Below are 22,882 nucleotides of genomic sequence, written 5' to 3' on the forward strand. Positions count from 1 at the left end.
CTCGTCACTCACATACGGTAACCCATTCATAACAAAATTAAAGAGGAACACAAATATAAACATCAGTATATACAAAACAGAATCAACTTTATTACAGGCACCTTGAAATCCTCAAGCTAAATTGTAAACACTCAAATGCACACCAAGATATAGTAGATGGTTAATTGCTTTAAAATAAATCTTGTATGCCGAGATTTTGCTTAAATTAATAATACTTTATAATATTGTTACTCTGTTAAACTCAGTCACATAAAAAGATTTTATATAGCATACACGCACAAATGAACATGTTTCCATTAGTTACCTGTTTTTACTTGTTTTTGAAATTGACCCATTTATTTTTCAACCCGATGTAAGGTCACTTTATGTATGTACCACGCACTGGGATTTTTGGCCGCTCAAATACAATTAACAAATTCTATTTAAAAAAAGTCTTCCTTGCCACTGAATATCCAATGTTCATCAACCATGATTTTTTTATTTCACAACTTTCTAAATGTTCTACGGGCTGCAGAGCTTAAACTATTAAGATACATTTCTCTCCTCTGTATTTTAATAAATATTTTAATAAATGAGTCATATTTATTTTAATTAAAAAAGAAACTATTAAAGTATAAGTGGTATTTGTTTTTGTGAAGGTGTTATTGAAAAAAAAAACAAATTTTAAATTTGACGGAATGCAAAATACGAATACATTGACCTACTTTTTGTCTGAGTTCAAAAGATTTGCATATATTTGTGATAAAAAATTAAAATGCTAAATACGTAGTCAATGATTTCCAAGTGTGTTTAGGATTAAGATGTTACGGTGTTCAAACTAATTAACATATCTTTCCGCATACTTAATATCTTCAAAAGCATTCTTTTAGTAACTATAGGCGTTCTTCATATATTTCATTCATCAAAACCATTTGAAAAAGATTGTTGCAAGTTTCCCTCATAATATATTGAAAAGACAGTATAAAACACAATTTGTTTTTGTCATATAAGCCCCGTTAACATTATAACTGTAATTTAATAATATGAAACATTATTAAAAAAATTCAATGTAAGCTCAATTTATTTACTAGATTTTAACATTAAATGAGGAGAACATATGCCTTAAGCTAACTTAAAGATACTTCAAGTTGTCCGATTTTGCTTTTAAATAAATAATGCTATGTTTTAATATATAACAGTTATTTTATAGATGTTCATAAACACTCAGACACACACTTGATTTAATTAAGATGACTAGAAAGTTGTAGCCATACGAGGAGTGTTCGAAAATAAATTCAGTTATCTGATTCTACAAAATACAGGGTTCAATGTCTTTAACGCATGATTTTGTGTATATTCTATTTATGGTCGTTTATCTGACCACGTTTCATCACCGAATACCTCTTTGAGAAGCTGATATATAACTCGTACTCGAGACACTGTTTCAAAATGTAACTGGTAAGTCATCATTCAATAAGGCTGAAATAAGAGGCTACATAAAAACAAGTGTCATACTTGGTAAAAACTCGAACAAAGTTTTCAAAACGCTGTGTGATTTGTATACAAACAAGTGTATGTCACCGAGTTTACAGGTAGACTGAATACGAGGATAAGCAACGTCTTTGAGCACCTCGTATGGCTTAAACGGATGCAAAATTACCGATATCATTACTGAATATGGTCCATTAGACATTAAACAAAAGCAAATTTAGTAGGCATTTCATCGGGAACAGTATTTACAATTTTTAAGGAACAACTTGGACTCAAAAAGGTAGGTACAAGATGGAAACATCTGTAGAAAATTACTTAAAATATACAAAAATTGCAATGGACGACGTTTATCGAATATTGTTATAGGTGGTGAAACATGGACACATTTAATTGAACCTCAAAGAAAATCTGATAACGCGGTGTGATTGATTAAAAAGGCAAAACGCCATGTTTTTAGCAACGATGCCCAAGTACAAAGACATTATAATACTTATTTAACATTTGGGTACGTTTACTTAGTACATAACATGAGCTATGATTTTTTTTCATTTGCAACAAGTTAACCTTAGAACAAAAATTCATTCGGTTCTCATTTTTGATTGAAAAGGATTGCTTTGTATACTTGCTGTTACATATGCTTTAATTTTTGTTTTCTTTAATAATGGATACTACCAGTAACCCCGCGAAAAGCCATGTAAAAAACTGAGCAAATTCTAAACCTTTTTAAATGTAAAAAAAAAATCACAAAAGATTACAGTATTCTTTAGCAAAGAAAAGAAGATTTATTCTTCGTGGGCATTTAAAATATATCTAACATGTGGATTATTTTTAAATAACCATAAAGGCAATGACGTTGAAACATATTCATACAAATGAATAAAAAAAATTGTCTCATGCACATTGTTTGCATTTAAATATCATTTTCTGAATTATGCTTCATCTTTCTCCTCCTTCTGATGTTTGTCAGTGACATTACAAATATGATAAACCGCTTTTGGCACAAGACAGACGTTATATGAAACCAATATACAGAATGTTCGCTACTTGTACATTAGAATGATTACAAAACAAATGAATGAAAAAAATTGCCTCATGCACATAGTTTGTATTCAAACATCATTTTCTTAATGCAAAAAGATGATCACAGTACATGCAACTTTTTGGAGCATGCACCTCATCACACGTGATCTTACGTGGAATTTAACTACGTTTTGAGTTCATTTTGCAAGCAAATGGGCACTGTCTTAAAAATCATCGCAATTAAAATAACAAATCCTTTGAATATGTAACCAAGCAATGCAATGTGAAAAAAAATGTTTCTATATTTTCTGTTATCCTAGATTACTCTATTTCAACCAGATTTTTAATTCTTATTTGCAAGCAAACGACTACTAGCTTAAAAAACCAATGCACTAAAAAAATCAAAATACTTTCAATTTGTGACCTAGTTATGCAATGTGCTTTGCAAGAAGTGAGCACTTCCAACATCTAAAACTACCTTAAACAAAAAAAAGGAAAATATGAAACGGGTTCTTTTTTATGCTTCCTTTTCGACGTCACCTTATACATTTAATTGATATTCGTTCCAAAATAAACGTAGATTGAATTGGTACTTTCAAAACCAATTGTCACTCGAATTGCACTTGGATATTAGAATTTTTCATTTCCTCCTTGAAGATTGCATCGAAATTTTCATTCATAGCAACGGTAAAATGGTTCTTCCAGTCTCCGATTTCTCCTGAAACAGAAGAACATATATATTCCTGGGTTATAAAATTGTTCAATAATCGCGAAATCTGTTTGGCTATGTAAATACATAAAAATCATATTAAAACAAAATGTTTATCACTGCTATATTGCAGTATGCTTAGTGCATCAAACTCAATATTTGTTATTTCTATTAAATAAGGAATAAGGATTCATTTTTGAGTATTATGAGGTGATAATTTTGGTCGGGGCGTGATCAAATCCAATAAAGCTCGAAAGGCGTTATGATAGATTTGATCACGCCCGACCGAAATTATCATCTCATAATATTCAAAGAATGATTCCTTATTATTTTAATTATATAATTTTCCACCATCGTACAATACTCTACTTTAGGGTAAACATTATATCGAATGCGATTGCAGCATCACTGATGCGTTTTACCCGAAGTCACGCGCGAGTGGACGTGACTTAAACAAACTGGGTGCAAAGGGTAACCGGTGCAAAGATGGCGTAACAGTACACCACACACGTTATCGAGTATCTTTCCGTTATATAAGTGATGGAGAAGACCGACAGATTTACGCGTGAATGGTTCCTACACCAAAAGGGTGATTGGGTGCGTAATTTGTCTAACATACCCGAGTTTGATATCGGGAAAAAATATTATTTGACAGAAAACAGAAACAAGACGTTTGACACAGAGGGCATGAGAGCCTACAAATCACTTAAAGCGTACAAGTTTTTTGAGGAGGGGTATGTGCAGAAGATTTCGTCACTACAGATTGACAACTCTTTCCTCGTTTGAGCTGAAGTGATGGCTTCGATGGCGCAGAGAGTCTACAAACCCTACGTTTGCCTTAGTCTAAAAGGCGATGTCCGAGTTGGCTCATGTGATTGTGTCGCGGGGTAAGGATAATTTAATTATGAGTTTTCAACATAAACATACGATATGAACTGTTTTAAAAACCGTTTTATAAGATTGAAATTGACATTAATACTCGTATAGGCAGGGACCTATATACTAGTATATACGTCCCTGGTATAGGTAATAAATATATTAAATATACACATTGCATGCATATATGATACATAAATCCAGGATTTGTTGAACATCGTGTGTATGACCAAAGCAAATACATTAACAATAGTCATCATATACATATGCCATATTCTATAATTCAATATTGAAACCTTAACCCACTTTGACATACAGACTGAGAGACAAATATTATCATATAACTATTCCAAGGAAACATGCAATCCGAATGCTATAAGATGGTGTATGTGTTATGTGTATATAAGAAAATAAAATGGTGCTTATGAGATAGACCCCTCTAGTCAGTCCTGGCTCCACCCTTCATAGGCGCAAGAATCTATAGGGAGTGATGTCGCCTATGTGCGGACCAAGAACATTTTTTATATGGGTCTCACGATTATTTGAGTTAGCCAGAGGGTGGGGGGTGGGGGGTCTGAGGCATATTTTTGGTAATTTTATAGTGTAAATATTCAAAGAATTTTGCAGGGAGGTCTGGCCTCTGATCCCCCCCCCCTCTAGGTCGCCTATGGTCTCTTAATATCTTAATGTCAGTACAATCCTTCATCAAATATAAAAATTGCTCTAAACCAAGTTCACCAATATTTGAAATATTTTAAAATATATTTTGTAGAAAGGGTGAGGCATGTAGTCACATAGCAGCATTACTGTTTGCATTGGACGACTTTATTGCTAAGGGACTGATAGATCGACCAGAAGACAGGTCTTCTACCGATAAATTGTGCCAGTGGAACAAACCAGCAAAAAGAAAGACAGAGCCTAAAACCATTCACAGTATCAGGATAGTCAAGTATGTATATTAGTCACTGTGGGTAATACTATTGAATAGTGTAGACTCTTAATGAATAAATACATGTACTGTGAAATTGTCAGAATTCATAGAAAGGTAAATACAGGAATTTATTGAGCACTCGCCTCAGAGTGGTGCTTACATTCACTTATAGAAAAATGTGAAAGTAATGTAGTAGAATATTACTTTCAAACATACAGTACTGTAAAAAAACAGCCATAGCAAACACACTTAATTAAAATGAATTCATTTTTTTTTTATTCCAAATTAATTTTTGTCTTGATAATAACTAATTATTGCTAGAGCATACTCATGATACTAGTAGTGAATCATGCTTATAACAAAGCAAATTGGAATGTCCCTTGAACTGCACTGTAAGCAAGCTTTGATGTTTACTATACTTTAAAATTTGAAACAAAATGTAAATTAATGTTTAAATTTACAAAGCCTGCATTATTTACATTTCAATATTAAAATGTTTGGACTGCGGTTGTGCACTTGTGTAGATATAAAGGCAAAGAATTTATTTCATTGTGATCATGGTGATTTTATTTATAATTTTGGTTTTTTATATTATAGACAGGAGCCAGGGAAAGTGCTAAAGGGGAGGGAGACTTTGGCTTCATTGAAATATGATCCCCGGCAACAGGTACATCAAGTTAAGGATGAGGAATCTGCACGGCAGTTGATAGAAGTTCTTGGTGGTGCAAATCCAACATGTGGATTCATGAAATATAACAAACCAGTTGCCAACATTCCCGTTGATACAGCATCTTCTTTACATACACAAGAAATAGTGTATACTGCGAAACATTTTTTAGATTTTGATTTACCTGCTAGTATTTTTGACATCAAAAGTGCATGCATGTTCTTTAAGGACTCTTTAAATTTGGATCCAAATGGAATAGCTGAACTTGAAATGAGAACAAGGGGTCAGTCAAGCTCGCAAGACTGGCACAATGCTAGAAAATACAGACTTACTGCATCTGACTTTCACAAAGTGTTCGTGCGCAGAAGTACAACTGAACCATCAACACTTTTGAAATATTTTTTGTACAATAAAATAAAACCAACAAATGCAATGCTGTTTGGACTTAGGCAGGAAAAACATGCGATTGAGAAATTTGAATCAAAGTTGGAGGCAGAGGGTGTATGTGAAGTGATTGTGGAACAGAAAGGCCTGACTGTTGATTCGCACTATACATTTCTAGGAGCTTCAGTTGATGGTATAGCATTAATAAATGGTGAAAAATTTGTTCTGGAGCTGAAAAATCCTGCTTCAACATGGGACATGTACATTTCATCTGCGGCAAAGAAGTTGACATGTTTAAAAGTTAATGAAAATAATGAACTCTGCTTAAATATAAAGCATTCTTATTATACCCAGATTCAGGGACAAATGGGAATCTTGAATATTTCAAAATGCTACTTTGTTTTATGCACTAAAAATGACATTCACATTGAAAAAGTTACATTTGATAAGCATTTCTGGGGGAAAGTTTTATGTAAACTTACTCAGTTTTATGATAATTTTATGTTGCCAGAAATTGTTTACCCTTCAGTAAAGTTTGGTTTGCCGGCCATTGACATATCTAAATTTTAATGGATAATTATGTAATGATACATCTTTATTTAAAGGTGATTACATGTACATTAAAAAGTGGCATCGTTTCATTTTTGGTGTTTTTCTTTCCTAGCATTGTTTACATGCAAGTATTGCTACTAAATTAAACCAAATTCTTTTTGTTTATTCTTTGTCCATCATTACCTTTTCTTTCACAGAAAAAATTTTGTAGCCAAAACTGAAGTGTTTTCAGAAAATGGACAATTTAATCATGTCCAGTTAAATTATGAAATAGTTCATGCATCTTTAAAAACATTTTTTTCTGCAGACTTGGAAAAAACATATAAAATGTCTATATTGGCATTTTAAATATGGATGATGTTTCAAAGGAAAACAATGTTCTAAATTAAGCACATGCACTCATAAGTACATGTACCAATACATGTACCACAAATAGGTTATCAATTATCACAATCGCAAACGGGCACCAGCATTTCTGTGGTTTAAACTTTTACTTATTAATGATATACATGTGGCATTTTTAACCGCTGATACTATGAACTGAGGTCAAGTATGGATAGAGTCCAATGGTTGTCTCGTCTTTAAAAAAAAATTGTTTGATGTACTCCAGCTAAGCCTGAAAATTTTAAAATGGATATTAGCATCCCCAACCCCCCAAATTATCTTTCATTCTCAGTGATTCTCATTCAAGGTTAAGAAAAAAATCCCCCAAAATTGATTTCATGTGATGATTTTGATGACATTGACTGGGTACATCAAACAAATTTATGTGAAGTACATGTATATTGTAGGTCTTTATTCCAAATATGCATAATCAAAAAGGAATTCCAGATAAAATTGTTTATTGTATGGTCACACAAAATTACATGTTTCCTGTATCATGCCATGCCAAATATTATCGCCATTTTTTTTTTAATTTTAAATTAGCTTTTTCAAAACAGATAACCATGACAAATTACGTTTTATAACCTAAATTTTGTAGTTGTATGAATATTCAAAGTTTTTTTCTTTTAGGTCAAGCAACTCTAAAAATGTATTGTTCTGCATTTCAACAATTTTGATATTGGTAAACAACAAACCTAAAAGTTTCATTTGCAATATTAATTAATCAGAAAAAAAAGAAGAGCCAGTCAGGTTACCCGGTACTAGAAACACATAATTTTGTTTTGCCTTTAAAGAAAGCACACTCTCAATAAAGTAGATAATGTACATGTACTAAATTCAGACTCTCTCCAAACTGCAGTCAAGGATGTACTACTCAGGATCTTAACTTACCGGTAACATCACCTCAAGAACTACACATTTCATTGAATCATTTTTATCATAGGTGTTTGAAAGTTGGTTAACAGTGCACAAGTTTTGAAAATATCGTCTGCAACAATATGCAAACTAAGTGGCATAGTTTTGTCCAAAATATGAAAAGTTTTTATTCTTTGAATTGCACGCTCGACGTGGATTCTGACTTCAGCAATACGGCGGGTAGTTTCAACCTGTTCGCTTGACAACTGAAAATGTTGGTTGCGAAAAGGTGGAATGTTCAAACTGGCACCCCTTTTGTTTAATTCTACATCAATGTCAAAGCCCCTGTCAGCCATGATATTGTCACCAGCTTCAATAAGGTTAAGAACACCCGAGTTTTTAACAATGAATTTATCTGATGCAGCTCCTCCATACAAAGATGATACGTAGGACACAGTGCCATCAGGAGTAATTCCAACCAGTGCTTTGTAGGTGTTCCGATGTTTATAAGAACTCCATGTTTCTCGTTGAGCTTTTAGAGCTAAAGGTTTCTGGATAGGAATTTCAGTACAGTCCAATATTATTCGAGTGTTTGGAAATTTGCTAAAAGAATCTGGCATTAAACTTTGCACTTTTTCTCTACAAGGATATGGAAAAAGCAACTCTAACTCAAGACACAGAAAACGAATCCATGTGTTAAATATTTTAGAAAATAGTGATACAGAGATGTCAAAGCGGTTGGCAATGTCTTCAACCAAAAGCCCCAGTTTTAAGCGAACTAACACTGCAAAGAATTCATTTTCAAGACTCAGTTTCCTAGAAGGGCCTTTGTTTTTGTGAGTTCTAACAGTAGTTTCATTTCCCTGCCAATATGTCATTTCTGATGCTTTTGGTTCAAAATAGGAAAATAGGGCTTTAAAAGTTGCTATATTTGGTAAACCTGTGTAAAACTGAGCTTTTTCGTCACAAGTCATAAGGTTTTCAACACAAAACAGTCTTCGATTCAAACATGCAGTTTCCTTAGCAAGAACTTTAACTTTTGAGTTTAATTCACTAATAAGCTTTTGATGCTGTTTAAGCTGAATATTGGTAAGATTTGTGGTATGTCCCTCAAAAGTGTCCACTTGAACACCAGTAGAAATTGAACTATACACACTTGTAGTATCTGTTTGTACTGAGGTGTTTTTGGTATCACACACTGTTTGCGATGAATTATCGGTACAAGAGCTTGCGTTGTCTCCAATGAGATTGGTTGGTGTCACCCAGAATTTATGGTAGGTATGATCAGGTGTAGAACCAGAATACAGAGGCATGTCTGAATTACCTGTACTTTCACTTTCACTATCATCAGATACTACAATTTCATGTTGGATATCATTTAAGTCGAGTGGAAATAGAACGTTTCCTGATCTTTGTATTGTTTTTCTTCTGTTAGAAGTCGCTTTCGATAGTGCCATGGAGTAATTTTCAGCACGTTCACTATTTATTGTTCGCCGTTTTAAAGTAGGTGTGCTATGTTGAAGAGGTAAGTGTTGAGTGGGAATATAATCAACATTAGTGGGATCGTTGCTTTTTCTTCCCGACACGAAATGTAAACCACACACCTTCGTATTCTGTGTAATCGTCAATTCTCCTCGTTTCTTCCCAAGCTTCCTGCCTGTCGCTCTGATCCACGCATTGCGACGGGAAATCGGTGCTGCCGGTATCTGATGAAAAGCGTAGCCTTTTGGCAAAGCCGATCTCCTGTTACTGCAGTGAACCACACAACAATGGTCATTTGCACCCATAATGATAATGACCTTATAGGTTGCCGAACATTTTGCACCCAGTAAACAAAATATCGTAATCTCTCGCGTCATCTCTAAGAAAGCCGCGCACGCGCCGCGGTACTATAAAATAGAGTATTAAATGTTTAAATATGAATAAGCAAACCCCGCTGCCGCTTCAATTTGGCTTTATGAGTTAATTAGTAAAAATCGATACGTAGTTTTATCACAGGCATAGACACTGGAAAAATGTAAATATATGGTGATAAAATCCATACCTTTCCTATGAACAAACGGCTCCGTCTTTTTAAAAAGTTCAACATTCGCCACTAATGAGTTGTCTTTGACAGTCTGACTGGCCAGCTTTAGCTTCTTGAAGCTACATTTATCCGATATTTCTGTGATTTCTTCCTTACTAAGTTCAACATTCAAATACTCAGCCAGTCGTTTGGTTTCTTGAATTGGATTCTGAAAGTGTACAAAGTAATTGGTATATCTTTGTTTAGCACATCATTATATATGACTCACCTTTTATTAGTTTGTTTTTCTTTAAAGTTTAATAAAAAACATTGTTGCAACCACTATTGAAATAAAACCACTATTGAAATAAATTATTTCAATAGTGGTTGGGAATGCATTTCATTTGAAGTATCACTTTGCAACCACTACTACTATTGAAGTAATGATTTTAATAGAAGTTTGGGATGTATTTCATTAAAAGAACTACTTTACAAACACCATTAAAGTTCAACTACTAGTAAATTTATTTTTTCAATCGTAGATGGGAATGAATTACTTTATAAATAAAACTATGTAATCACTAATGTAACACATTTGGAAAAAAGAAGTTGAATATCATATTTGCAAACTATTTTGAAATAAAAGAAATCTAATGAATAATATCAAATACACAAGTATGTTGCAATTTTCACTGCTGTGTAGAAATTAATAACCAATTCTCGCAAATGAACATGCAAATACATTTGTTTTTATCTAACAAACAATTTCAAATACACAATTAAGGTACTAAAGACTTGCATATTTTACGGTTATGATAATCAAGACTGTGAAATAAATGTACTTATCTTAGGATTTTCATTGTTGTGCAGAAATAACCAATCCTCGCAGATTAACATATAGAATTGTTTTCATGTTTTTTCTTTACCTATTTCTCTTTCTATAGATATATCAGGTTTTATGAAAATTGTAAATTATTCGTACCAGAGGACAACGCAATAACTTCTATTAAAAACCCCTGCATATTAAAAAATATTTTATAGCTTACATGCCATTATAGATATATGTTTTAATGAATATCACTATTGAGATAAATAATTTCAATAGTGGTTGGGGATGTACTTCATTATGACCAATATTGAATGAAATAAATTATTTCAATAGTGGTTAGGTGTGCATTTCATTACAACCACTATTGAAGTTAAGTATTTCAATTATGGTTAAGGATGTGGTTCATTACAACCATTATTGAAATAAACTATTTCAATAGTGGTGGAGATGCATGTCATTTTAATGCCTATTATTCCGACTGTGCATGACACTTTCGGTTCCAGATGACAGGTGGTATGGGAAACATGACCATATAGAGGTAAATCAAAGAACATCATAATCAAAAAGGAATTTATCATCTCATAAGACATACTTCTTATATTCAGAAACTCCCCTAGCAGAAAGGAAAGTGTTACAAACAGACATAATAATTGACAAAACAATGAAATGCATCATCAACCACTATTGAAATACTTTACTTCAATAGTGGTTGAAATGAAAGGTATCCCTAACCACTATTGAATTTAATAGTGATATTTATAATAATATTAATCCCCCCCCCCCCAGCAAGACAGGTTTGATTGTTATGCGACTTCGTCATTAGCAGTTGATAAAGCAAATAAGTTTAATACCATGATTTGTAAAATGAAGAGTAATTTGTTTTAAATATTTCTTTCTACTTTTATAGTCCACAAAACATATGCAGCTTTAATTAACCTAATATATTTATAAAACAAAACGGTTTTCTTTCTAAACACGTCAATGATACTGGTGTTAACAAAAATAATTTGCTTTTGTAATAGCTACAAAATGGAGTAGCCAAAATGGAGTCATCAGCTTTTTATTGAAATTACCTTTTTTAAGCTCTCATAATGAACAGTTATAATAGCTCCAAGTTCGTCGTTCTTTTTTGCTTTTTCAAAGTCCTTCTCAAACTTAAACCATCCATCCATAACTTGAGCTATCAAATAAAATATGTTTTAATTTCTGCTTTATCAATTGACATTTGTATGAAGAAGAAAACCCAAAAATCTTTTGATTGTAAACTCTACAACCAACGTTAACCAATTAACATTTCTTCAAACATCCTTCTTGCTCCCTCTCTGTATTAATATTTGTCTTTGTCTTACCTTTTGGATTCATGAACATCTTTTCCAAAAAGATTTGAAAGTTTTCGACATCGCCAAGCATCCCAACATTTTTGAAGTGGTGATACATTGACACAGCGATATCTTTAGGATTTCTTAGAACGTGGACAATTTTCGCGCCATTTTCGATATGCTGATTTGGAAACCATCGAATAGGAATGTGCGTGTTGAAGATCCTAGGGGAAGGCACATTATGCACAAAATTGAAATCTGGCATAGCTTCCAAAAAGAAACACTCCATTGGTTCCTTTGAGTATTCCGCTCTTTGTTTCAGTAACATGGTTACTATTTCCCACGCCCAGTGCGTGCCTAAACAAGAACAGAAAAAAACGTACGTAAATGACAATCTTCTTAGAAAAACATCTCCGCCGGGGCGGGGCTTTGAACTCACGACCTCTAGAACCTATTTGCTTCAGGCATTGAGCGGCCACGGTTCTAACCACTCGACCATCCAGACATATTACCTCTTACAAGTAAATTTTGATCATTTTTAAAGTATCTACAAAATTAATATTTTTTATTGGAACTCTTTATAACGAGGAGATACAAAAGGTTTCTCGAGGAACGTGTCGTCTGACCTTAAAGGCAGCGAACATGAAAAAAAAGCTCAAATTGGTCAGTATGACACATGTAAGGATATCTGAAAACCATTTAGACACAGCCTCTTGCAGTAAAAAGACAAACCATTGATAATAGCTATTTTTCGCAATCCATTATCGCTGCCATATTGTTCAAAACATTAACCTCCTGCTGAGTTATCTCTAAACATCCAAGGGCAGCACTGCTGACGTCAGTGATATACATCGCATTTTTGCAAGCGCTTAGCAACAGAGTTAAATTGTTATATTGCCATCATCAAAATGAGACTTTTAATAGATGTGCAAAGTTCACATGTTCACAGTTTGTGGAGGAAGATTTTGAATCTCAGGATGAATTCCCACCCGCAGTTAATGTTACATGTAACTAAATAGAATGTTCTTGGATCAACATTGTTGTTATCTAATTTTTTTTTCATTTAAGGAAGGTGTTACATATTACAGCAAAACTCGTTTATAACGAACACCGATATAGAGAATTTACGGCTTTAACGATTTTTTTTTCAAGTCCCGGCCAAGTCCTTATATAATCCTTTATAAAATTGTCGCGTATAACGAACACGGCTATAACGAATTTACGGTTATAACAAAGTAATTTTAAGATCCCCGCTGATGAAATTTGAACTTTTTTATCATTCCTATAACGAATTTTTTTTCACTAAAAATTCATTTAAGATACGGGAAAATTCCTATATTGAATATATTTTTTCAGCAAAATTTATTAAAAAATGTACGTAAGAATTTTAAATTTGTCTTGTGCAGTGATGTAAATAGTAAAGTGTTTACGATGATGATGTTCCGTTAGCGCTGTATGCTCAGAGATTCAACGGGTCATTTGAAGATATTGTTCGTGTGGACGAGAACGTGATAAGTGTTGAGACAAGATCCGAAGATGACATCGTCAACGATATTCTTGGCGTTAACTCTGAACCAAACAGCGCCGATAGCGACAATGATGACGAACTCGTAGAATCGACAGATCTTCCAAATCCAGACGATGGCATTAACTCTATTCATTCGTTGAGGCAATGTCTTGAATGAAGTGAAAATGCCCCAGAACGTCTCTTTACTTATCTGTGTGAAATTGAAAAGTTCATACATGCCAGTAAATCAAAGCAGTTAAAACCCGACGATTACTTTAACGTGGCATAATGCCCGAGATAAAAACCGGTTTATGCCGTGAACACATATTCATGTATCTATGTTTGTAAATCTAATTCATTTTTACTGATTGCCACAATAAAAGAAATGTTTATAAATTGTATACAATTTCATTGTCTACCACAATAAAAAGAAATTCTATAAATATATATCTTTATTGAATTTGTTCTATTTTTAATTTGCCAGACATGTATCCGGTTGCAAGTTTGTGGTATGAAGTTAAATGACGAATAATGATAAGTTTTATTTCTTTATTTTTGCTAGTTACAACATTTAAAAAAAAAAACAGATTATATCTTACGCACAATATCGTTGAATTGAACAATCACATGAATAAAGTAAAATATTGTATTGACTATTTCTTTTTACCGACGATGGTCTCTATTAACGTACAATAGTTTGAAGAATTGTCAGCTTAAGTGTAGTATTATAGCGAATTCGCTATAAAAAATTGCGAATTCGCTATAAACGTATAACGAATTACGGCTATAACAAAGTTTTTTCTGTGGTCCCCTGAAATTCGCTCTAAACGAGTTTTGCTGTATCTTGTTATGAGTTTGGATATTATATGTGCTACATAAAAAAACCCACATTGCTCAGCATCCTGAATTCTTTCTGACAACATAAACCAAACCGGCAAACGTATCATCAAGATTTAATATTAGAAAACAGTAAGGGAGAAAGATTTCTAGCGCATTTATATGAAAATTAAAAGTCAAAGACCCATACAAAGAAAAACATCCATTTTTTATTTATTTGAAATCTATTAACAGCATTTTATTTATGAGAACACTGAACTCTGACTGCCAAATCACCGTACAAACATTCATAATGCATTGGTCTCATATTTAAGAAATTAATTATTAATTTTTACACAAACCAACTACTGACGATAGGTCAGTAGAATAGAATGAATGAGTCCTTGTCCTCTCATGACAGAATAAAATTTTGCTTTACATTTAGGCATATTTTTTGAATAAGTTTTATCACCTCTGTATAAAAAATGACCCAGTTCTATTCAGCAGCAATGCAGCTTATTTACGTAAAAACATATGCATGTTGGGAAATATGGATTACAACATTAATTCTTTTACTTAGAGTGTTATATTTATAAAAAAAAATCGTAATGGAAATAAAGAAACATTTACAGGCCTTGTCATCAACTTTCACAAGACTATTACAATTTATTCAACAACAATATTTTTTCTCATTTGCTCGTCCTTCAAAGATGCAAAAATCTATGCTAAAGTATCCCTCGGAAATGTCTTGGAAACCCTTTAGCTAGACTATAAACGTTCAAATGCACAAGCTTTAAGACGATATATATTGTAGATGTAATATGACTAAAAAATCAAACAATTATTTAGTCAGAAGCTTTTATTGATTATAAATAAACAAATTAATATTTTTTCTATATCTTGTATGCCTAGACTTTCTCTAAACAAATGATAATTTCAAATTTTAATTATGTTATACTCGGTCACAGAAATTACCTGTTTTTGTAATTGACCCACTTATTTTCAACCCGATGTTTGTTTGTTTGTTGTTTTTTTTAATCCAAAATTAAGGTCATTTCTATAAATAACACACTGTTGTTTGCTTTAGGAGATTCAATTGCAGTAAGCAAATTCCATTTTAATAATTATTAATTACCACTGAATATTCACTGTTCACAAACCATAAAGTTGTTCTATTTTATAACCTTCTAAATGTTAAACAGGTTACTGACCTTAAAATATTAAATAAAATAGATAAATACGTCAATCTGTATACACGCTGCTATCATTTACGTTCTTTTGTTGATGACAGCGACCCACTTATTTTTCAACCCGATGTCTTTTTACCGAAAATAAGGCCACTTTTTGTATATGCTGCATAATGTTCTGTTTTGTTTGTTTGTTTTTTTATTTTTTTATTTTTTGTTTTTGCTTTAGGACGTTCCATTACACTCAGCAAAATCCATTTAAATTATTATTTATTTCCACTAATATCCGATGTTCATCAATCATGATTTTTTTCCATTTCATAATTTGAAATGTTCTACAGGTTACTGACATGAAAATAACAAGATAATTAGATTTGTCTCCTTTGTATACTGAATAATAAGTCATATTAATTTGAACTTTATTTTAAAAAATCGTTATGTAAACCTAGTATTTGTTTATGTCAATGTGCTATCGTTAGAAAAATTAGAATTACCTGATTTTGGATAAGTGACTACAATGACGTCGTCTTTCCGGCATTCCATGTTTTTTATTTCTTCAAATCGTTTCCCGGCATCTTGTAAAAGTGGCGGGAACGGCGGAACGACCATTCCATCAAACACAACGGGTCCAGTAGGTTTTGGTTTGGATGTCTCTTCCATATTTGATTGAATTGAGAAGCAACCCCGCTCTGTCTGTTTGATATAACGGAATGGCAAAAAACGAATAGATTGACATACTTTTTGGCTAAGTTCATAAGACCTGACGCACAGGGGCATCGTATCCGCTCTACACTCTATGACATATATATAATTATACACAAGGGAAGAATCGAAAGTAGGACACGATTTGTAAACAATGTCAAAAAACAACTTACTTCACAAAAGTTACGCAAATCCTCGCACACAATGTTGCAAATGTTGTCAAAAACACGTTCACACTCAAATACTCCTTATAAACTCGGTAAAAAGCGTTTTTATCCCATTAAACCGCTGTCTGCTGCAGAAACCCAATCTCTTCGCCCAAGAAAAGATAACTCTGTACTTTCTCTCTCTATATTTTCAGTAATGATAGTAGAAATGTCGGCGGTAAACATAAACTGTAAAATGTCTGGGGATATTTCCGTCTTATGTAACTACCGTAGGCATAGTAACATTCGTTCCGATATATTTGGCATGTACTTTAATTAGCGTAATTTAATATGCAAATTGTTTAAAAACAAATATCTTTCCTATCATTTTTAAATCTTTTGTAGAAATGTACATATACTAGTAATTTGATGTTGACAATTAAAACAATGCTGAAATTCTTAGGCAACGACAATTAATTTTGAAGAAATGGGTTGCAAAGACAATAAATGAATTATGAATATTTTAATTATTGAATAAAAAAATAATTTAAAAAAATTATATGTCAACACTAACGCAGTTTTTCATTAACATTTTAGAGAAGAGAAAAATATTTAAAAGTAAAAACTGTTTCTACACTTTTTCATCATCATTAATTGTTCATTCTAAAATTACTAAATATATTCCTTACTTAAATTTAAACTATACGAGTCTTTTTCTTCTAAATCAAATGGTCTTGCTCTAGTGGTCTGTATAAAGTAATTGCAGTAGTAGGTCGAACAATTCATTGTTCTCAAATTTCCTATCATTATATTTAAGACCACAAATACATTCACCATAAATATACATTGTGACAGCAGATCTGAACATTATATAAAAAATTATACATATATTTTGACATTTTAAATTGAATTCTACTTATTTATTTTAAAAATAAGATTGTCCATCATTCAAAATTCACCCCTACCCCCGCTGCAAATTCAGATCTGCAGATGACATGTATAAAATTTATTTCTTTGTTTTGTTATTGGTGTTTAGCGGAATTTTACAATGTATCATGACTGAACATATAGATGGTCCCGAGAGTTTTCGGATGGCGAAAGTACAGAGTTATCTTTTCTTGGGCGAAGAGATTGGGTTTCTGCAGCAGACAGCGGTTTTAATGGGATAAAAATGCTTTTTACTGAGTGTATTAGGAATATTTGAGTGTGAACGTGTTTTTTGACAACATTTGCGAGGATTTGCGTAACTTTTGTGAAGTAAGTTGTTTTTTGACATTGTTTACAAATCGTGTTCTACTTTCGATTCTTCCCTTGTGTATAATTATATATATATATGTTATAGAGTGTAGAGGGGACACGATGCCCCTATGATACAAGTATAAAACTATGCCTTTTTAATTACTAAGAAGAGCTGTCGAACTGCATATTTTTTGAAGATCTAAATATCTGAAAAATATGAAGAGGGTTCATAGATATCCTCTCTACAACGATTTGTTGAGAAAAACTTTAAATTTTGCACATTAATGTTGAAACTTTGACTCAAAATATGTTACTCTATATTAATTAGTCGACATTGGATCTTTTTTAAGAACAAGAAAAATTCAGTCTATACTTAGAACTCATGCGTCGATGGAGACACACTGACGTTATCTTTTCTTAGACAGAAATAAATGTCAACTCAGAACAATCTGCATTCAATGAGATATATACCACCTAAGTTTGTTCTTTTGGTTTCTTTCAGTTCTATAGAAAAACCAATTATGTGTTGCCACCGGAAGAGGAAGTATCTATGGAAAATGATGTCGAAGAGCCATACAGTTCAAACAACACGAGAAGATTTTTCAGACGAAGAAGACAGTTTAACGATAAGCAGGATCAGTCTGTGGAGTCAGGATCGGATGCAAACCCGGAGCAGGTAAAGGTAAACACAATGATCAAAACTATGAGATTCCCTTAGGCTCCCCAAACCTACCCGTAGACGAAGATATAGACATTTTTGAAATGAAGGATGAAGTAGGTTTATGCTTCACCCCTAACCCCAAACTGCGTAAACCAGTCCCCAAACTGCATAGAAATATAACGGTTAGTGTACAACAGCATGTAGAAAATTGTCTTGTTATTATGACGGACAAAGGCTGACGTGATTAAAGAAATGATATAACGTTTTTTAAATAAAAAAAAAGATATTGAATATTCCTAAGCTTTGCATATAATATTATACGCAGAAAAATGAATGAAGCAATTGGTAAAAAAAACTGGGAAAGTAAGTTATTTAATTTTAGATGTCTAGTAATCCTGATAGATTAGATACCGGAATTATCGATGATGCCCTCTTGAGACGTTCTTGTTAAAGTGAGACTGAAAATAGGGACAATGATCGACTTTAGATATTTATAATCATGACGTGGCTGAGGGAGGGTCCTCTGAAGTAGTTCTAACCTTAATGGGAAAAATTATGGGTATCGGAACCTAGATCCCCAAAATTACTCGTAATCGCATTAACACATGAATTGTGCATAACAATTATATATTACACGCCTTTGACCGGATAATGAAATACCACTAACTTTTGGCACCTGAGTGTAGTAAAAACAAACGTAGCACCAAGAAATTTGTGAATGCGGAGTTAGAAGATTTATCAGTTCGAAATATATGAATCGACGACTGAAAATTTAGATATTTAAGATTAATTGTAAAAACAATTGATAAAATATAACGATAAATATCTTAAGTTAAGGACATGTTGTTGTTTTTTTGTTTCATTGTAAATACCTAAAGTGTCCCGAAGCATGCCAATTTCAGAATCCTGACAAATTAAAAGACAGAAAGGATTTCCCTATGAACACACTCATGGCGGAATTGCCAGAAAACAGTAATTTACAATCTATTGAATTATCAGTTTGTATGGGATGTATTTAGGTTTTTGGTTTTTTTTGTGTTTTTTTTAACTGTGGTTGCTGGTCAGGTTGTCGAAAAGGGGGTAGTGACAGAGATGAGAAAAGCTCTGGCGGACTTTTCGTAAATTGTGAATCCTGGGAAACGAAACTTTAACGAGACTTTAGAGACGTAATTCTTGGTGAAGGACGCCCGACCCCTTAGAAACCCCGACGAATTGGAACTGGTAGCTCGCAAAATATTTTGCAGTACTAGCGCGCCAACTGAGTGAAGGGGAAGGAACTATGATTTACCATGGCCTGAATGTTACAGACCGGACTCGGAATTGACACTTAAATACCTTGAAGAAAACTAGTTTTTGTCTAAGGAATAGATGAATGCAGCAGATGTTCTCTATGTCACCTCGCCATCCGTAAATGCCGTTGATATACAAATGAATATTGTGTATGCAATGAATCTCGCAATGTAAAATGAGCGAATTAAAATAAGTCGTTTAAAATTCAATAATCTGAACTCAGTTCTGGAGAACTGCAAACTGCAATTACAATTCGTGAACTCTGAATTATGTACACATTATCCCGATCACCGATACGCCTTCCTTTGACTGGCTGTTATTCTGTGGATACCGAAAAAACTTTATTATGAAGTCTTTGTATGCGTAACTGTGTCAACTAAGAAAGTATGCTTTTGTGATTTATGAAAGTCTTAAATATGTTTTGTAGACATTGCCATTTAATCATGGACATACTATTTGAATAAATTGAACTTTTATTATCAACCAGTTGACAATTTTGGTCGACATTCATTAATCATGATTGTATTTTAATTTGATTTTCGAGTATTATTGGTAGTGATATTCTTTGACTTAAATTACTTGACATTGATTATTATCGTTGGTGTAAGTTTTATTGATCTGTATTGACTTGTCGTTTGTAACAATCAAAAGATTCTGTGTAACTATGTTATTGTGTACATTTTATTCAATAACTATAATATCGTGGTGTCCCAAACTGGTAAAGGGAATACACACTTAATTCTACTCCTTAATATAGATGTTCCGACTGGTTTGTCACTAGAAAGTTTTGCTGACTGAGAAGATTTTAAAGGGTAATTTTTACACCGAGCACCGGATGGAAGAAACCTACCTTTGGGATATTTCGTTTGTTAGGTTAACGTTTGTATCCAGATTAAGTAGCCGACTTGGCCGTATTTTTAATTACAGGTAGTCGAAAAAGGTAACGAACAATGATTTGCTATATGAAATTTATTCACTAAATTATTTGCTGAAATTATCAACAGTTTAAAATGTTAGGTCGATTCTTTAATGTTGACGTATTTATATTAAGCGCCTCGACAGCCATATAATTAACATTAAGTTATGATGAATAGTTTATTTGTTTTGGTCAAACAGAGTGTTGGCTATGTACACGGCTTAGAATGTAACAGCCACGGGGCTGATGTCGCTATAGGTTAAATGTATAGAAATTATGCTCAATGTGAAGTGTTAATAGTTATAGATGACGATATGATTATTTATGATTTTAACACTTAACGAGGCCGGGTCTAATTTGTTCTGCCCTAGATTTTTGGATGAAACTTTTTACATTAATTTCTACTGATATAATTATTATTTTAAGATTAAAAAATAAGACATTTACCATACCGTTTGTTTAGGGGGTCATCTCAAAGTTTGTTAATCTTTAACATAGGACCCTATGGGATTTTGCTTGAAATGTATCAATTTTGCATATTTTTAAAATTTTTTCAAAACTTCTGCCCTAGGGATTTCTTTTTCTGTTCTACATATTAAAGTGATTGCTAAAAGGCATCAAATGGTCAAATTAAAAAAATCTTTTACCTCCTGGTTTGTTCCAGGGGTCTTATCAAAGTTGATTTTTGTATGCCCAATTTCCCAGATTCGTCAGATAATGGCTGTTTTTTATTTGACAAAGGCGGAAAAGGTGATCTATACAGTATTATTAAAACATTCAAACATATTTAAGTAATAAAAAAATATATAACATCACATATAAAGGGTCATTAATATAAAATACATGGCTACTGTCTTGAAAAATATGAATTAAGCTATATTTAGGCGGGTTAAGAAAACGTGACAGAGGGCTAGGCTTGCTGAACCCTCTTCACGTTTTCGACCCGAGCCCAAATATAGCTTATACTTCGAGACATTTATGTTGATTCCACAATATAACATTATTTTTACGCATCATACGAGCTATTTTCAACAATTTTCGCTAAATATCTGCAGTTGAAACTATCACGCCATGGCGTCAACCAAGCAGAAAGATGACGTCACAATACAAATGAAACGCTGCGCGAAAGCGTGCGTACTCGTTCTGTACTCGGCCTCGTTAAACAGAACCACATGTAATCTGAATTATTTTTCTCTTAATGTATAATATCACATATAAGTCAATTTAAATAGATGCTGTTCAGATGGTGAAAATGGCCAGATAGTTCGAGAGTTTGAGAGTTAAATTTGTAGACTATGAAAGTGGCATTCTAAAATGCAAATTGTACAAGTCAAAGTTAAGTTATAAATTATTTAAAATACATTTTTTCAAGGTTTTTAAGTTTTGACCTGTTCATTTTAAATATTAAAATTGTGTAACTTATTTTTTTTTTTTAAAAACTTTCATTTCATAGTTATTACTATTCTATTGGTTAAGAATCTATGGAATTATTTGTATCTGACTCTTTTGTCGTATCACTTGATATCAGTGTTGTACATCTAACGCTTTTTATACCTCCTTCCATGCATTTATAAAAGAGTTCCATCTAGGGTTTTTTTTCATTCCTGTATCTCTCTGTATAAATACAATTCTTAAATGGCCTGCATTTTAAGAAACACTTTAGACCTAACATGTTTTAAATTAATGATGCTTTAATTATATATTATTATCATTAATTTGTTTTCAGATTTTTTAGCGCACAAGTCTTGCGCTACAACAGGGGATCTTCACCAAGCAGATAGTGGTAGCGAAATTGAACTTAGCAAGGACCAAAAGCAGGAAAGTTAACTATGCAGTACAGCAATGAAAGTTCATAAAGGCGTGTGTATATACACATTATAAATTACTGCGTATGCTATAAATAGTTTTACTGTAATAACTGTAGTAACTGAAATAATCTGGAAGTTTTGTAATGTTTTTATAATTATTATGAGTATTGGGAATATAGATATATTTCCAAATTATTTATAATTAAATGTATATGTATCTAGAGTAATAAAACCTGAATATATTACTTAAGTTGTTATGAATAGTTGTTGTATTCTACAAAGGCTGCCAACCACATTCACGGTATATCACTATATGTCAGTGGTTTTGCTGTCCTACCGGCTGGGGAACATGAAATATCTGAAGCAAGCCACATCTCTACTGCCAACCAAAGCTTTCATATTTGGATACTCAATGCTGCTTTGCAGTACGAATTTCAATATTTGAAACATGCTGCAACTCTACCGCCAACCAAAGCTTCCATATTTGGGTATACAGTACTGCTGTGCAGTAGATATTTGAAACCCACTGCAACAGTTCTACTGCTTAGCAGCACTATTTAGTAGTGCAGACCAGTAGACTTTAGAGATATTCAAGAATTCTACTGCAGG

General features: G+C 32.8%; 1 protein-coding gene, 1 long non-coding RNA gene and 1 pseudogene across 4 annotated transcripts; 2 read left to right on the forward strand and 1 right to left on the reverse strand.

Annotated features, from left to right (window-relative positions):
- Nucleotides 1-2,032: 2,032 nt before the first annotated feature.
- Nucleotides 2,033-16,535, reverse strand: LOC128161316 (sulfotransferase 1E1-like). Of its 2 annotated transcripts, XM_052824568.1 has the most exons (6): nt 16,387-16,535; nt 16,006-16,204; nt 12,032-12,358; nt 11,756-11,862; nt 9,893-10,082; nt 2,033-3,208 (listed from the first exon to the last, which is right to left on the reverse strand). In XM_052824568.1, exons 2-6 carry the CDS (start codon nt 16,169-16,171, stop codon nt 3,099-3,101), a joined length of 900 nt encoding a protein of 299 aa, XP_052680528.1. In that variant the 5' UTR covers nt 16,172-16,204; nt 16,387-16,535; the 3' UTR covers nt 2,033-3,098. The 2 variants fall into 2 exon arrangements, with proteins under 2 accessions (XP_052680528.1, XP_052680527.1); XM_052824567.1 differs by having other exon boundaries at nt 16,006-16,535.
- Nucleotides 3,612-6,807, forward strand: LOC128161315 (uncharacterized; annotated as a pseudogene).
- A 942-nt stretch (nt 16,536-17,477) lies between the features above and the next one.
- On the forward strand, nt 17,478-22,498 carry LOC128160672 (uncharacterized). 2 transcript variants are annotated; one of them, XR_008240320.1, is made up of 3 exons: nt 17,478-17,616; nt 18,101-18,280; nt 22,192-22,498. It is a non-coding gene; the product is annotated as an uncharacterized LOC128160672 (long non-coding RNA). The 2 variants fall into 2 exon arrangements; XR_008240319.1 differs by having other exon boundaries at nt 18,101-18,274.
- The last annotated feature ends 384 nt before the right edge of the window (nt 22,499-22,882 follow it).

Source organism: Crassostrea angulata, chromosome 8 (assembly GCF_025612915.1).
Source record: "Crassostrea angulata isolate pt1a10 chromosome 8, ASM2561291v2, whole genome shotgun sequence".
NCBI lineage: Eukaryota > Metazoa > Mollusca > Bivalvia > Ostreida > Ostreidae > Magallana > Magallana angulata.